Source organism: Clytia hemisphaerica, unplaced genomic scaffold, assembly GCF_902728285.1.
Source record: "Clytia hemisphaerica strain Z4C2 unplaced genomic scaffold, Clytia hemisphaerica genome assembly, whole genome shotgun sequence".
Lineage (NCBI taxonomy): Eukaryota > Metazoa > Cnidaria > Hydrozoa > Leptothecata > Clytiidae > Clytia > Clytia hemisphaerica.
This window is the reverse complement of record NW_027104371.1, coordinates 67,599-86,239: the sequence shown is the minus strand read 5'-3', so window position 1 is coordinate 86,239 and position 18,641 is coordinate 67,599. Positions and strand designations below refer to the sequence as shown.

Below are 18,641 nucleotides of genomic sequence, written 5' to 3'. Positions count from 1 at the left end.
TTCACGTTGGAATTATATTTCTCTCTTGTTAAAACTCAAAAACTTATAAAGTTTTGCTCATTACCATGATTACAAATCTACAGGCAAAAGATCTCAATACTTCTGATTATCTCTTTGAGTAAGTTTTAAAGGTGAAGTAGTGTAGTGGTTGTTTATAAACACAGTAATCTGAGTGTTATTTGATTTGATAATACGATAAATGTTACAGGATAATATCGGGATAATTTCAGTTTGTGTAAACTCTAGCTGCAACTTGTCCTTCCCATTATTCAAGTTGTTTGAAAACATTACTTTTAACTCATTTCCAAAGAATTTACTTCCATGAAACCAAATTAGAAGAACGTCATATGCTTGGTTAATTGCTATTTTGTTTGTGTTGTCAAAACAAGGGAAAACACTAAACAAAAATTAGAAATGAAAATTTTCGCTACACAGTTTTGTTTATAAGAACAATTTTTTAAGAACACGAGGCTGAAAATTGAATGGGATTGAATTAGAGAGCGTCAGCTGTATACACTGAAGACCGTTAAACAAATATTCAGTGTCAGAAAGTTGAAATTCATGTCTGAGTACATAAGGATTAAAGATGAGAAAATGTCTGGTTCGAAATTTGATCACCAAGTTTTCTATATTTGGATGCGGCGTCATAAATTTGTTTGTTTTCATTTTTGATACGTGACGTTTTGTCCCAGATTAAACTACTCTTAGGTGCCAAATAAACGGGGGGACCTAGTTGCCGGGGGGTTGGAAATTGTAATTACGAAAACCCCAAAATAAGGTAAATATAGCCTAAAATCAGGATATTTATAGAGCAGAATAAGGGACCTTCTCTTTGAAAGCTGAAAAAATTCTCAAAAATTAATAAACCAGGGGTCCTAATAAGGTCTGGGGGGTTGGAAAATTTACAAAAAATTAACAAGCGTTTATTTGTCACAGATCAAACTACACATTTCTTTATAAGTAACTTCAATTTTCGGGTCGGCCCTGGGGTTGCCAAGCACTCTAGCTCATTTTCTGAAAAATTTGCTACTAAGACCGCCCCTGATATTATACGACATTCATAGTTATTGGGCCAATGTCAATCATTTGCAAATTTGAGCCCTCCAGCCTTAGCATCCTGCTTGCTTATAAAATAATGTATTCAAATAGAAAATAAGCTACTGTTTCACCGGGACAAGATGGAGTTTTTACAAACTTTTAATTGATTTGGTTGGTCGTTAATAAAATAATAAAATAATTTTGATTCTAAAGATCTGTATTACTAGAAGTGGTCAATTATTGAAGTATCTTATAAAAGCTTCATCTCATCTGGTTTCACCAATAAAATTGGAGAATGAAAGAAGACTACCGTCTTGGCCCAAAGGAGAGGCGGGTACCGGTCTTGATGGCCGAAGCTGACCCCCGGGGGACTTTGGGAAGCCTGAAAACGCACCTATGAGGACCACACCTACGTTAGGTCGCTAGACTTCGGAAAGCTAAAACCCTCAGATGCCAAATTTGATATTTCTTCCATAACATACCCAAAAGTAGCCACACCTCCTCAACATAGGGGGTACAGATTCTCTGGAATAGCCCAATTAGCCCTATCAGATATTTTTACCCTGACAAGCGGCTTTACCCCATTTTTTCTTGAATGGCCCCCACCCCAGGGGAGGTGAGAAAATTAACCAAATTAACCAAATTATTTTCGACAGCACACATTCACAAAAAGAGATATTAATGATAAACTTTTCGGCGGTCTAAGATTGCGTTGAAAATTAGGGGAACTAAATTGGAGATATTTGAACAAACGCCCAGGGCGTACGTTTGATCACTATGAAGTTTTAGCGCCTCCCACCTTCAGCGACTGTAAAGAAGTCATCTCAAAAGATTATTTTACTCACTAAAAATAATCGGCTTTTCAAGATTTTAATCAAAAACGTTGTAACATTTAATCCTATCTCAACGTCAAAAACAAAGATACCGTCATAAGCTACTTAAACAAGGTTGAAGTCATCACAAAATACTTTACTATGTCATGCAGTAAAACTTAAAATACCCTACATATGTTTAGTTAGTAAAGTAAAAACCGAGCCGGAAGTGAGGGAAGGGTTTCTGTATTCGCATTTCAGAGATTGACAGTAGTAGATTATTCAAATAATCAGACCAGAAAAACTTTTTACAGACTTCATAAACTCATTTTCAAATCAATCAAAATCATAAGAATTCAAAAATTCTCACGATGATTAAACTACTACAATCTCGCTCAAAATATATTGAGAATTTTGATTAATTCCTCGTTTTTAGCAATTACCAAAAAATTCGGGAGAGAAAGTCACTTTTGGGCTAATTGATAAATTTATTCGAATCTTTAAATTCGGGAGGGGTTTATGGACTTCCAGGTTATATTATGAGCCCTATTGGACCTTTCTTGTGAACTTTTAGATCCTGAGATCCTAAGCTGCTAAGTCTTCAGTCTAGCGATAGAACTCAGAGTTAAAACTCTACCCTTCCAACCTAAGTTAGAGCGCTTCCAAATCGTTCTTGGCTACCTCCCTTTTTTCTCAAATATTATGACTTTCATTGTAGTTATTTGCTAATTTGCTAATTTTTGTCATTTTACCGAGCTTGATAGTTAAGCGAACTTTTTGCGGGATTATTAACAGTAAATCAGTAGTTATTGTTGCTCGCTTTTGCACATGCAACATATCTACCATGGCACTACGATAAATATAATACAATGTATTTTTTTAGCGATGAATAAAAAGCAAGTTACCTTAGTATAGTAGATAAAGAATGCTCCAGAATCGAATCAAAACAGCAAAAGAATCGAAAAACAGTGGAACTAACCTTGAAATCAGAAGTTAAGAAATCATAAGTATTGATATAAAGTCGGACGTATTCGTTTACCCGGATAAAAACTCCTAGAAAGAAAAACAGCAATTAAATTTCAAACTCATTAGAAAGTCTCTGTGGTCAGCTGATGCTGAGATCCTTTAAAGAACTTGACTATTATCAGCCGCCTATTGACAAAACCAGGAATTTCAATCTGTTTTGGCTAGGGTTCCAAAATTCATCAGCTAGAAATATAAATATGTTCTTGATGAGACAGAAGTGTAATCAAGACAATCTTATATATTCTCGTTTTCAATATAAATCTAGAAAGCCTCAGAAAACTAATCCTCTAACAGACAATTCCGTTTAAACATTATTGCGTTTAACGAACTGATAAAAATGACATTATTGTTACTATGACAACATCAAGAGATAATTTTGTGATATCATTTTTTTCATCATGTAAGGTTATTGGATTGATTGATTACTTAACTATTCATATACAGAGTTTGTTGTTGATTACGACATATGTATATAAATGTATAGGAGGCGAGTTTTATCAATTGATTGACTTGGATCTTGTGTTGTGTCGTGTATATAAAGTGACAGGAGAAAGAAATTGTTTCAGACAGTCATTGATGTTTGATATGATGGAATGGAGACCCAGCTGGCACACAACGTTGTTACAACGTTTATCTAACGTTCGCAACGTCCATATAACGTTAGATGAACGTTGAAACAACGTTGTGTACCAGCTGGGGAAGGATTAGCTGATGATTCGTAAAAAATAAAACCGACAGTACTAGATTGATTCTTGTCTACTTGTTCTTAAAAATTGTATGATTTCACCCTGGTTGTGTTTTTTTATGCATGCAACCATTGCACTCTTGGTGAATATTGGTTTATACATACTTTGTATTGTCTGTGGTAAAAGAACTGAATTTCAGTATCAATATACACGAACACAGAGACAGGAGTATTCATGGCCCCCGGCGTGCGAATGGGATCGAGGGGGCCAAAAAAATATTTCACCCTTATTTCACCCCTCTAAACGGTATATATAAAATCTTTTAAAGTAAAAAAAAATTAGTTTACAAAATATTGAGGGGGCCATGGCCCCCCAGGCCCCCCCCCCCCCCGGTGACGGGGGCCATGAACATATTACAAGCAAACTTACAATCTGCTACAATAGAGAGATAGTTACTGAATACTGTAGTTGATCGAAGAGGACATTTCTGGAAGTTTTCTTTAAGAATGAGTTTTAGTATCAATACCGAGTTTATGTATCGGAGGATATCGAGGAAATAGGATCCCGGGGGGGGGGGGGGTTCTAGGTTTGCGAGGTGACGGGTATTTCCAAGCCGAAAATCGAAAATCGACCCTTTGAGAGACAAAATTTTGGTGATTTTGGGACCCTTTGAGAGACTTTTTCCTAAATTTTGGTCCATTTTTTCCAAATTTTGGTTTGATTTTCACCAAATTTTGGTCAAAATTTTTGGTCAAAATTCTTGGAAATCGTGACCCTTTGAGAGAGAGATTTTTGATTTTTGTGATTTTGGGACCCTTTCAGAGACTAACTTTTGAATTTGTACCCCTTTGAGAGACTTTTGAGGAATGAGAAAAGGTACCCTTATGGCTCGCACATACCCGGCACCCATTTTGCCTAAGTACCCCCCCCCCCCGGGAATAGGATATAGAAACAAAGTCGATAGTCGATGTACGGCTCTATATCGCCTTTGCTCACCTAAACAGACGACGGTATTTTGGTGTTTTTACCGTCGTCGAGCAAAATGGAGAGTGATTTTGGAGGCATGTCAACTTTGCTTTATACCGTCCCCCTCGTTTTATCTCGAATACATAAACTCGCTAATATAGAGTGGAAAGGATGAAAATATTTTAGGTGTTGATACTGGTATTCCAATTTCGATTTAAAGACTTAGTTGGAAAAGATACACGTAAGATAATAAGAACATTTGAAATTTTTGAAGCCTTTGGATGTTCTTAACTTTTGAGTTTCAAGCCTAAAAAATTTTCTTATTTTCATTATTAAGCTCCGGTTAAGGAGTTTCTTAAAATCGGTGTTTTTCATTTGTAATTGTGCGTAAATCCGATTAATCGCGATAGTCGGGTTCGATTTCCCAATCTTTCCGGTTTGACTTCCCGATTTGGTTTGCGTTTGCGCTCGCACTTACTAGGATATACTTATTTAAATTTAATGTTAGATATATTAAGAAAGGCTGGCCACGATAAAGATGTTTGCATAATGGTTCGCTATTCAAAAATGACAATTACCGGAGTTTGCAGCCGTCATTAAGGCTGTTTTATTTTTTTAATATTTTTGTCCATTTTCCTTAAGAAAATAGGTGTTTTAGAGTCCGCGAAGCGAGTTATCCTAACTTGTTTTTAAGACTTTGGCCATCGAAGCCTTATCTTCTTATATAGTTTGTTCTTATAAAAAAAGTGTATTATGAATTTCACTTCTAGTTACAGTGACTGCCAGGTGCCAGAAAAGGAGAAAAGTTAAGTGAATGAATTGCAGCATAGAGCAGATTATATCTTAACATTGCAAGTAGATTAGAACAGCTTCCCTGTATCGCATCGATATATCGATCGATTAACTTTTAGCTCTAAGATGAAAAATAAAACATTTATTACAAGCTTACCACTTAGTTAGAATACGATGTCTTTTCAACGTTCATTTAACATTGTTTGGACGTTGTGGGCGTTTAAAAGACGTTGTTTGGACGTTATGAACGTTAAAAAGACGTTGTTTGGACGTTATGAACGTTAATGGACGTTGTTTGGACGTTAAAAAGACGTTGTTTGGACATTGTGGACGTTAAAAAACGTTGTTTGGACGTTATGAACGTTAAATGGACGTCAGATGGCCGTTATGAACGTTAAAAAGACGTTGTTTGGACGTTGTGAACGTTAAAAAGACGTTGTTAGGACGGTAAATGGACGTTAGTTGAACGTTACTTTCATCGATTGGTTAATAGAAATGGGACTTTTCTTTTTTAATAAAAAATAGCATTCCATGATTGCCTACTAAGTTGAACTTAATTAGTGAAAAATGTAGAGAGCTTTCATCTGATTAGTTTCATTAAAATGCATATTAATCTGTATATAGATTCTTGATGGATTTAAGAGAAGAGGTCACATTAGAAAGTTATCTGCTTTTTAGCATTAAATATCTTGTTCTGTTGTGTTTTGAAGGCTGATGATAGTTAAAACGATGGTGTAGTCCAAAACACCTGTTGCTTAGATCTGATGCTATGTTCTGTGGTTGAGATTCGTTTTACCTTTGTTTCGATTTAAATTATGTTAAAACAACGTGGTGTCATGGTCGAAAAAGAATGAAAATTCCGGTTATTTTAACGTTTTTCAAGATTTAAAGCCCTGACGAGAAAGTCGATTTTGGGCTATCTCTTTAACTTAATCGAATATTTCAATTTGGGAGGGGTTGGCAGACTTCCAGACTATATTCTGAGCCTTATTGGACTATTTTTGAACTTTTGGATCCTCAGGTCCTAAGGTATTAAAACTCAGAGTTAAAACTCTACCCTTCAAACCTACTTTAGAGCACTTACAAATCGATTGTGGTTTCAAAACTTCCCGGTGGATTTCCCTTTTTTCTCAAATATTACGACCATGATTGTACAAATTAACATTTAAATAATACCTGGAAAAAGACATAAGATTTTCCGACATTGTCGGAAAAAAGGTGTGTGACTTGGGCAAAAGGGGTACGTGGAGATGTGACGCTGGTCAGGATACCTTTTTCACATCCATGAGTCCCGGGTAAGGTCGCAAAAACAACAAAATAGAAAATTCAGTCTCTCTTAGGGTACCTTTCGGGGGAATTTGGAGAATAGACTAGCATGGAAAACATATTTGAGGCTCAAAAATGTGTTTTTCAAAGCATAAGCATGAGACTCACAACAAATTCTAGGCCTTCTAACTGCATGCTTATAAAAAACGTGTTTCGAAAAGTGTTTAGTATTAGTCTGAAACTGAAAATTGAAAAAGAATATAACAAAACAGCTTTTCACCAACGTACTGTGATCTTACAGTGAACTAAATGTGTTTAATACAATTTTTCACAGTTCAGGAAATAAAAAGACATAGTTAAACTTGTTCTATTTTGAATTCTTGAAATTCTACTTTAAAAAAATTAACAAGGGAAATCTGAAAATCATATAGATTCAAACGATACATTTTTTGCATAATACGCATGTTGGAAACAGGATTTTAAACAGATTTAGCTACGTGTGAAAAAAATTTGACGGTATGGGATATCATACGATTCAAAGCTAATTGTAAGACAGTTTGCGATTTCAATAAATCCATATTTCATTCTATTTACACTTCAGGTGTTAGTTTGGCAGGTTTTTCGGCGTAGAAAGTAGTAATGTAGATTGATTTTTGCGTTGGGACTTTTTTTCGCGAATTGAGAATGCTAATTTTTCGCGTGGACCCAAAATCCAGGCTGTGCAACTATCAATGGCAATCTATGAAAAGGAATTTGAAAGCCCGTCCATCAGTTTGACCTAGACGGTTTTTTTATAAGAACATGAGGACAAAATTTTAAGAACAAGTTAAGAACATTTTAAGGCTTTGCAGATTCTAAAACAACTATTTTCTTATGGAATTGCACAAAAACACTCAAAAAATGGTAAAATGAGAACATGTTAAGAACATTTTTAGGCTTGAAACTCAAAAAGTTAAGAGCATCCGAAGGCATCAAAAATTTTAGATGTTCTTATAAAAAAATCGTGTATTGAAAAGTTCTGAGGCTTCTCTGATTCTTATGAAGGACGACAAACAACTGCAAAGTACTAAAGATATCAATCTCCGTAAAGAAAAAAATTCACAAATTAATTTATTGGGTTGACCTTTTGGAAAACGTTTTATGTTTGTTGTGGTTTAGGATTTACAACCCAGGAATTTGTGAAATTTAATAATCCTTAATCATATTTTGTCTTGTTTATTCATTTTCGAGTGACAATTTTCCTTCCCTTTTTGTTCATTCAATAAATCACTCAAAGCCTTGCTAATTTGTTTGTTCGATGGGCAATATACATTCCATTTCTCTTATGTTTGAAGAAAAAAAGCAAATTTTTGAATGCAAATATAGTAATGTGATTGAGGCATATGCGCGATAAAATTCTTATAGTCTGCCCTCACTGGTTAAATTTCAGAGAAAGCTAATCTGTGCTGTTCATGGTACAGTTAGTTCTCGCTAATTCGAACTCGAACGGGGAATCTTTTTTGTTCGAATTACAGAGAGATTCGAATTATAGAAAGTATTTTAAGAGGGTTTCTCCTTGACGGGGGCTGGAAACAAGTTCGAATTACAGAGAGATTCAAATAATAGAAGTTCGAATAAGCAAGAGTTCGCTGTACTTATAAAAATGTTAAAATGTTATGTTTTTTTTCTGGCGTTTCTCTGTATTCACGTTTTTATAAGAACAAAGTATAAGAACAGGCGTAGAGGCTCGAACATTTAAGAGTATTCAAGATTTCTTAAGAAATTACAAGCCAAAATACTCACTAAATGATGTAAATAAGAACATTTTAATAACATTTTTTAGGCTCAAAATCCTAAACCTTAAGTTTAAGAGAACCTGAAAGCTTAAACAGTTTTTGACGTTTCTATATATAACAACATGCAAGTCCTTTGAGATTTTTAGGAAATTTTATGTAATGACGGCCCCTCGACTGTCCTAAGTAGAGTAAAAACATTCAGACAATTATCGTGATGTTCCTTGTAAATGACACAGCCATCTCTTTTTCCTATCAAAAGTTTCATTCAAAACAGTAGGAAAGACAGACCACAACATGACTATGTGATGGGATAGAAGCGACAAAAGCCTCTTTATGAGATTACCATTAAAGTTTAAAACAGTATATAACTATATAGAATTGTTTGTTGTATGTTTGAGCCCGCAATACAGAGCAATGTTTATTGATTTTTGAGCAAAGGATTTGAGAGAGAGTGAGAGGAGATGTTTGTTACTAAACACCACTAGAGAGTCTTCTGAGAACTTTTAAAATTTTCCACCCAATACGTCAGTTAAACAATAGAAAAAGTGACGTATTGGGTGGAACAAAACCAGAAAAATTGCAGTCATTGCAGTGGTGCATATCATGAATATCTATCTTGATTTTACTGGCTGAATTGACGAAGATGGTTACAGAGAGGAAATACAGCATACACTCTATATTTCAATTTTTAAAGTGAATCGGATTTTCATTGAATAACGGATCAAATAATAGAGCCTTGTTTATGAGTGTTTCTTGTTAGCGGTAAATTTTCAATGTTATCGAATAATGTTCCTCGTAAAGGATTTGAGAGAGAGATAGATAGGCTGTGACTAAGGTAGTATATAGACTTGGCTTGCTCTTACTGGATATGAAAAGACACAGAGAGATTGTAGATACTAAAGGAAAAATTTTTTTTAGCTTGGTAGTATAAATATAGGTTTATCTATTTTACAAGATTATGTTAGCCCGGATCGATCGTTGAATCAGGGTATGTTTTTCAGGCTTCCTAAAGTGCGAAATGAGAGTGCATTCTAAGGAACTAAAAAGTGAAAAATTATATTTCTTTGGGAAAAGTTTTGTTCCATTTTTTGCTTTCAACTGGAAAAAAACTTTCAAGAAAATTCACCTTAATGTTCGATTTTTTTGGCCCAAATTTACTTAAATTTTGTTGAATTTTCTCTGCGATGTAAAGAACTGGTCTTACAAGACGTAATGTTTGGCTGCGCAAACGGTCGTTTTTAAATCAAGTACTTTCCTCTGGGATTGCAGTTATTAGCTAAGTTGTTTAGCTTTTACTGTCTTACCCTTAGGTCCGATTGAAATTAAATATATATAAATACTTATATGGACGTCCAAATTTTCGATGTTCTTACCTTTTTGAGTTTTAAGCCTAAAAGTGTTCCTAACATATTCTTATTTTTACCATTTTGTGAGCATATTTGTTCAATTTCCTAAAAAATGGTGTGTCTTGAAGTCAGCAAATCCTTAAAAAAATTTTAACTTGTTCTTTATATTTTGGTCATTGAAGCCTTGTATTCTTTTAGATGCTATAAAGTTTGAGAAAATTATATGTCCTTGATACGATGTACAACTGTACAACTTTACTTTAGCTAGTATTTCACTTCGTTTTATCTTCTTTTCAGTTCCCTTAGTTTAGATTTAGATCTAATTTCACGACATATTAAAACTAAATGTTAATAATTCTTATTTAAAGTGTAAAATCGTGGTCAGCTTGGATTTGGCTTATGTTTTTTAAACCGTTTTTTGAAGATGTAATTTCAATTGGAAGAAGATGAAAAATAAGAAAAGCAGTTCAATAAAAAGTAATTCTAGCTTATCAACATTTTTCAAAGTTCATTTTTTATTCTCATCTTATTACAAAACTGAATCCACATAAAAAGAAAAAAAATGAAACCTGATCACTGACAAACATGACATAGGAACTTTTGGGTCATAAAAGTTACACAATTTCTACATATTTGAGATATAGCAAGTAATTTATATCGAATTTAGCAGATACTGGTGAACAAAGAATATATGTTCGATAAGTTTTATTAAGTAGAAAGTTCAGGTTAAAAATCTCTGTGCGACGAGTACAAAACGTTTGAAATAACGAGCGAAATAGAACGAATGTCCAGGATAAAGCACATGCGAATGGAGAGGTTGGCAAAAAACGAGCGTAGCTAGTAATGAGCGAGAGTACAGTGGACGCTCTCTTATTCGATTTTAAAGGGGAATTAGAGTTTTCATCGAATAAGGGAGCGTATCGATAAGTAAAAGGTGGTTTATGAGTTTCTTGTTGACGGCGACTTTCAATATTATCGAATAATGGAGAGTATCGAATAGTAGAACGTGGTTTATGAAGTTCTTGTTGACAGTGACTTTCAATTTTCTCGAATAATGGAGTGTATCGAATAGTAGAACGTCAAATTAGAGAGCGTCAAATGTAGTTTTTTTTCAACGATAAGAGATAAATGATTTCAATATTATCGAATAATTGAGCCTATCGAATATAGTAGAACGCCGAATTAGAAAGCACCCTGTAGAATGACATGATGGGTACAAAACTAATTTTAAAAAAGATCCGCAGTTGGACGTTATATAATGAGAAATATTCAACTTGCTTCTTTTTTTTTCCAGTGAAAACAAACAACAAAACAAAAAAATCACAAAATGAATGTGTCTGAGAAACAAGCAGCCTTTCTTTACGAAAACGAGCAATATGGGGAAGCCCTTCATGTCTTCCGACAACTCCGAGATGTCCAAGTCTCTAAACTCTCACCAAAAGATCCTGCTATCATTCAAACACAACAAATGATCGGGCGTTGTCTGTACCGATGTGGGCGTTACCAAGAGGCGTTACCAGTTTTCCAGGGCGTTGAAGAACAATATTCAAGATCGATGCGCCAAAATGGGAAAGAGTTACTGGAAGCTAAAAACGATCTCGGGTTGTGTTATTTGGCTCTTGGTGGTTTTAACGAGGCGTTGAACTGCTTCTTTCAAGTTGATGATGTTTACAAGAAAGAGAAGCCAGATTCGGATGAAGAGTATATCACAACCCGCACCAATCTAGCTCTCTGTATGACCAACGTTGGAAGAGTTAAAGAGGCTCTGGAGATATACCAAGAATGTCAAGAACAGCAGAGTGCCCTTCTAGGCGCTGAACATCCGGATGTATTGCAGACTCAGGCTAACATTGCCACCTGTCTTCTACGTACCGGGAAGCATACAGAAGCTTTGGAATTGTTACAAAAATCAGAGGCTAAACAACGAGAGGCGCTTGGTGAAGGCCACGAGGCGAGTCTGCAGATACGGGCTAATATTGGAAAGTGTTTGAAAGAAATAGGAAAGTTGGAGGAAGCTATGAAACAAAACGAAGTCCTTGCAGATGATGTATTGTCAAATCTTGGCGATGGCCATCCACTGTTATTTGAAGTCCAAAACAACCTAATGGTCGTCTACCTAAAACTCGAGAAAAAAGACGAAGCTATCAAAATCGGTGAGAAATGTTTAAAACTACAAGAAAATGCTTTTGGGGCGGACCATTCAGAACTATTGGATACCTTAATCAATTTGATTGCTTGCTATGAAAGTAAAGGAGATTATGAAGCAACATTGGTTTCACAGAAACGCTTAGAAACCATCTATGGCAAAACCTTTGGTAAAGATAATCCTGAGTTGGCTAAATTACGGAACAACATTGCTGGTACATTGGTCAAACTGAAGCGGGGTAACGAAGCATTAGAGATGTTCGGTAAAATCGAACGTGAATTTGAACGACAATATGGTAAGAATCATCCAAGTGTTTTAACCATCAAATCAAATAAAGCAAAAGTCTACTGTGAGATGGAAAAGTATATCGATGCTTCACGTATTTTGAAAGAAGTTGAGAATGTAGAACAAGCTAACAAGCTATCCTCCTTGATTACTCGACGAGAGCTTCTCCGCTGTCTCACAGCTGCTAAACATTTAACGCAAGCTGCCGATGTATATGCTAAGCTTGCAGGTAAGGGGCATGAAGATTTCGATCTTGCTTTGGCTAAGAATAATTATGCAATTGCATTACTTAATGATAGAAAGTTTGATAATGCTTTGAAGGTTTTTAAAGAAGTTGAAATTATTATGGAAGGAATGAAGATGCCATCAAACCACCCTGCCTTGCTTAACACAAAACAAAACATCGGTACTACTTATCAACAGTTGGGTAAGCGAGATGAGGCTGGAAAACTTTTCGCATATGTCAAAGAAATGAGGGAAGGAAAATAAAGACGTTGAGATTACAGTCGAATTGGAATGCTTTGTAAACGTTTTATGGACTTGTATGGGTGGAGACGAGACTACATTGACGCTCCTGGAAGAGTACATGAGCTTCTGTGAAGATGATAAAGACTTCATGATTAATGGCAAATAACTGATAAACGCAAACATTTTCTTCAAAATAGACCAAATGATAATTCAAAACAATGGAAAATGAGACATTAAAACACATTATGAATAAGCACAGTATTTATTTTAAAGATGCACTTGATTTGCTATATCATATCTATTACTTTTAGATTCTTTTTTTATTGACTTCTCTATATAGCTAAAAGTGAAGTTGAAGCATTAGTTTGTTTACTCATCATACACCTTAAGGAAACTAAAATTTGCCAACATTTCAATGCCCCGCCAAAATCAGTTCTCGCCAAAATCAAAAAATTGCATTACTTGCCAAAATAAGTTCCCTAATGATTTGACGTAGGTAAAAGTTTTCCCCGGTAATTTAATTCTCTTTTGTAAGTAAATTTTAATATCACAAATAGTATTTATACACTGATATAAATTATAGGGTCTTTATATTTTATTATTTCAAAGAAATTTAGTTAATAAAATGGTATTTTGTCCATGAACATTGGGTTAGTGTCACAAACTTTGTACCTTTATTAAGTGACCATCTTTGTTATGAGATTACAAAATTAAAAAAATCACAATATTGTATACCTACATTGTAATTTTTAAATCTAATGTTAACCTCGCGATTTTGAGGCATAAGATGCTCTTTAATTGATCCAAATAAGCTTACTTTTTACTATTAACACTTTTTGCTTGATAGAGCTTCCATTATCATTTTCTTGGCCGTTTATGAAATCTGAGGCTGAGATTGTTCTTGAATCAAATTGCCTTATAAAAAAGGTGTATAAACAAACTTCATTATACTCAATGAGAATACCAATAGAAATATCACTGGAAACTTATTTAAAGATGGTATCATTTATTGCAATCAAACTTTCTTTTTTCATCCATTTTTCAACAAAAAAGGGTTCATGCAATTGTACATTGTAGGTTTTATCGATCTGCTAAACGTTTTGAAAAAAAAAATTCTTCAAGTTCACTATAAATAGTGCTACACTAATAATGATAATTTACATTATTGTTTTAACAGGCAAATAAGAATTATGGGGCAACTCTTAAATTACCAGAAACATATAGTGACTATACACTAAATCTCTTTACTGAATCCTCTGTAAAGTATATTAAGTAAATGTTTGATACCAAATCATGAATTGGAAAATAACTCATCAAAATCAGAAAAAGGGTAGATATAAATACAAGCAGAGAAAACCTAAGCTGAATGCCTGAAACTAAACCCATCAGAAAGGTTGGATTTAGCAAATGGCGTTTTGTTGCCAGGTATCTGAGTTACTCCTGAACAGCTGAATTGACTAGTATCATTTCAACAAACATAAAGCTAGTTGAAATTCCAAAAGTTAAAACCTTTTTTGTCTCTACTACAGGACAGACTTTAACCTTTCGTTTCCTGCAACTTATTAAACCATTTTTTAAGGAAGGTGTGATTATTTATCAACCTTTTGACTAAAAGGGGAACAAAAAAATAAAGTATTTCCGGAATGCCGGTGAAGGAAAAAAGCTTTCATGCGACCGACCGGAAAAAAGATTTATTTGCTATTTTGGATAACTTAAGATCATTAAAATTGAACTTTAAAGATAACTTTTATTTACAAACTGTATGAAGTAAGCCCTGAATACTAATTATCAACTACTAACGAACAAAACTTGATTTACAAGCGGGAATATCTAAACGACGTTTGATAAGTTATGGTATGTCTGAAAAACTGAAAATTACCATAATTTTTAGATTGCATTAGTCGACGGAAAATGACCAAACAAATGACTGAACATGAAGGGTACTATGATGAAGTTTCTAACCAGATGTGTAACCTAATTGTTTTTTCGCTGATTTTCGCGAAAAACTGTAAAAACTGATTATGACGTCATAATCTATGACGTCATAAAAACTAAAAATTGAATTTCTCAAGAATATTTATCCAATTGTCTTCAAACTTTCACCAAAGATGTATCTCACTTAAGTCGATTATTTGATAATTTTTCAAAATTTTCATGACGTCAGCAGAAATTAGGAAAAAAGGAAAAATCCTATTATTTGCTGACATGATCAGAATTTTGAAAAAAAAATTTTTGCCATAACTTACCCGAGTAGCTTTAACGGTCAACTTGATTTCCTTTATGATGAACAATATAGATGAACCCATAGTCTGCGGCTGGGTCAGAAAAAAACAATTCACCCGCCCGGTTTCCGGAAACACTACATTTTTTTATTTTGGCCTAATCTAATAATTTTAATTTTTTTTTTTTTTTATGTTAGCGAGAATAGCTTTTGTTGTTGCAAATATCAAAAACAATAGATTGATAGAGAAATAGAGACATGAAGCAATTTTAAATTCAATCTCAGGAAAGTTATGGCATGTCTTAAAATCACCATAATTTTTAGATAGCATTAATAGTCGACAGATCATTTGAAAAATCCTGATTATGTCAGTAAAAAATAGGATTTCCGTTTTTTGCTTATTTCTGGCTGATGTCATTAAAATCGACTATAATGCAATCTAAAAATTATGGTAATTTTCAGTTTTTGAGACATGCCATAAGCAGGGCTGCAAATAAATATCTTTAGTCTCTCGGACATCATGTCCGACTGAAACACAATCCAGTCGGTCAAACTCAAAATTCAGTCGGTCATTCTGTACTTTTTTTCGTGGATATTTAACATAATAGAAAAACGAGACTTTACTATCACTTATTACATTTTTGAGCATATTTGCCAAAATAGTGACGGTAATTAGTATTTTGAATTAAATGAGACAGGGTGTTTAGAGATAGCAAAAAGTGATTCCGTTCGATAAGACATGAAGTAATGAAAAATATTTCCTTTGAACTATCAAAATAGAGCGGTTTGTGTAATTTACGATGCGCGATCCAACGATTCACGATGCACGATGCACGATGCACGATCCATGAATGATTTATGTTGATTTATGTTAAAATTATTCTAATTATGCACGAATAAGTTTTCATAATGCTAGCTACAAACATCATATAACAATAACGAAAAAAAAAATTAAAAATAGAAGAGGAAATAATTTATCATAATCAGAATGATTAAAATAACTTATATCTTCTGTGTAGAAAAACCAAAAATTGATAGCGAGAGAAAGAAAATGTTTGCCGCATGCCTCACTCGTTTTTAAAATGAAAGAAAAAGCCTTGACGTCATAGAAAAATTTTGGCGCGAAAAATTTATTAAAACACAAACTCATTTTTGTACGTTTATTATTTTTTTAAGAACAGTGAATAAGGTAAATAAGGAATCATTGGCTATATTACTTTTGGCATGTTCTTATAAAAGCCTTTCACAAACTGAATTGCAACTGGTGCTTTTATTTATTTGATCTTTTTCTTTGTTTGATGATCAAGTCAATTCATTTGATCTTTCTCAAAAAAGGTGAGTTTATACACGCGCTCTTCATTAAAAAACGTCTTCCCTACTTTACCACAACATTGTAAATTTTTGTTTATAACCCTGTCTCAATCCAATGCATTTGGTTGGTTTAATCGGAGAAACGTTTTCAATGGGTTATTGAATTTATTTTATTATTCAATTCTTATATTGGAACAACTATTTTAGAATCAAAAGGTAATGCAGTCAGGACCTCTTTGGTCTTTTTTAACATTAATTCGGATAGAATAAAAACATTTTTTTTTATAAGGAACACGTTTATAAGGAACTCGAGGCTGAAAGTAGTCCAAAAAATAAGGAATTGTTAAGGAACTGCTCAGGCTTAGAATAAGAAAACAAGTTCTAAGGAACAGTAAAAGTAAGAGTTTTCACTTGAACTAGCTATGTAAATAAGGAACTCAAAAGGAACTTTGAGGCTGAAATTTTCTGTAAAAATAAGGAACTCCAGGCTCAGGGCAAAGTTAAGGTTCCTTATATAAAAAAAAACGTGTAGCATTGATACATGCTAAGAAATTGTGTTTACATACTTTTGTAACACACTTTAGATTCATGGTTCAGTTGATTTGAAGACTTCTTAATGATTATAATTTTCATAATTTTCTAACTAATTAGAAAAATGTGAAAAATTTTCTCACACTATTTTTAGAAAGTGAATGTACAAAGAAGAGGGGACTCCTACCAATAAACTAGCAGAACATTTTTACGGGTGAATAGATTTGTACGAAAGATTCGGTTTAATTTTCAGCCTTGTCTACTTAATGGGTCAACGCTTTGGAAATGGTGAAAAATGTTCAAAAATCTTTACTCTCAAAATACAGTTAATTTCAATATTTCTACCATGATGCGTTTTTTTTAAGAACAGGCAAGTTATATTAGAACAATAGAACTTGATGGCCGAAATTTTTAAGAACATTTTAAAGCTTTATGAACTCTAAAACATCTAATTTCTGAGGATATTGCACTAAAATACTCACAAATGGTGAAGTTACTTTAATGGGATATATTTTCGCGGGGATTAAATTTCGCCGATGGCACTATTGGGAGACAATATTTTCACGATTCTTCATTTTACTGCCAAATCTTGCATATTGGTTGTTGAAATAAGCATTATTAGCGCTGCTTTGATACCATTTAAACATTTGAAAAGTTATTTACTTGACTTTTTTTTTACTTTTGATCACTTTTCTGAAACATTTTCTGTTGGCTGAATGGACTTACAAACAATCTCGGACAAAAGGTTGTAGACTTTTCAAAAATGCATGAAAAATTTCAAGATAAGCTCTGAAAACCCATTTTTACCAGGGCGAATGTTGTCTTTACACGTTTTTTTTTTTATAAGGAACACGTTTATAAGGAACTCGAGGCTGAAAATGGTTAAAAAAATAAGGAATTGTTAAGGAACTGCTCAGGCTGAGAATAAGTGGATTTGAAAATAATGTACCTTATTGGGACTAATTTGACCAAATTTTGATCTTTCAAGGGGCAAAAAGTTCAAAATTTCCTATGTAGTAAGGAACTCGATAAGGAACTTTGAGACTGAAATTCTCTGTAAAAATAAGGAACTCCAGGCTCGGAGCAAAGTTAAGGTTCCTTATAAAAAAAAAAACGTGTACCTGATCAACAAAACCAAACCTTCTGTCTTGCGTTTACTCTTTCCTTCCCAACAACTTTCGTTTTTGCTTATGTAGGTTTTAAAATCCACAAGTAATGAACCTCTTATAGCTTTATCTGAATAAATCTGGTTGAAAACCTTTTATCAGGTTTCATTCCGTACGTTTTTTATCCACGTTGTGAAACGGTTTCCCCGATTTCCCGATAATTAAAAATTGGAACTTTCCCGTGGGCGTGATTTGGTGTACCGCCATCGCAAAATATTTTTCGTGAAAATTTACCGTATTCTAACGCTAATATATAATCTAGATAGGAAACAAATATTAAATTTGATCTTTTTTTTCTCGTATTTCTAAATTTCAAGATAAAAAAAACTATCTACGAATTATTATTATTAACGGGCGTTGAATCGACATTGACATATTTAATGATGTCATAATCAATGCCGTGCATATTTTGTCAGCGCCGTGCATATTTTGTCAACATCCTTTTCATTGGATAAATACCACTAAAATATACAGGATAAGTAAACATAAATTTATCGCCCGCGAGCACGGCTTAGCTAAGCACACCTCTCTTATTCATTATCTAAGAATTGAAGCGGGCAAAGATTACCGTGCGGCTGATATCGGACAAAGGTTTTTTTGAAGATATTTTCAGTTATAATCCAAGGTAGAACAAACTAAACATAGAAAGGGAGTATTTTTTAGTGCTCTATACGATGATCGGTATTTTTTTTGAATTCTATGTTTAGATTTTTCTACCCAGCCCCGTTGCTATGAACGCGCGACCTGTTGCTAAGACCTTTGCTTGAAATCGAAAGCGAAACCAAGATTATTTAACGCACACTGCC

General features: G+C 33.9%; 1 protein-coding gene across 1 annotated transcript; it reads left to right on the top strand.

The window, feature by feature from the left end:
• Positions 1 to 11,005: 11,005 nt before the first annotated feature.
• LOC136818544 (uncharacterized) lies at positions 11,006 to 13,417 on the top strand. The gene has a single exon (XM_067074873.1). The coding sequence runs from the start codon at positions 11,035 to 11,037 to the stop codon at positions 12,625 to 12,627; it is 1,593 nt and encodes a 530-aa protein (XP_066930974.1). The 5' UTR covers positions 11,006 to 11,034; the 3' UTR covers positions 12,628 to 13,417.
• The last annotated feature ends 5,224 nt before the right edge of the window (positions 13,418 to 18,641 follow it).

Excerpts from the sequence above, each read along its gene's own strand:
- LOC136818544 (XM_067074873.1), top strand. The coding sequence starts at position 11,035 with ATGAATGTGTCTGAGAAACAAGCAGCCTTTCTTTACGAAAACGAGCAA.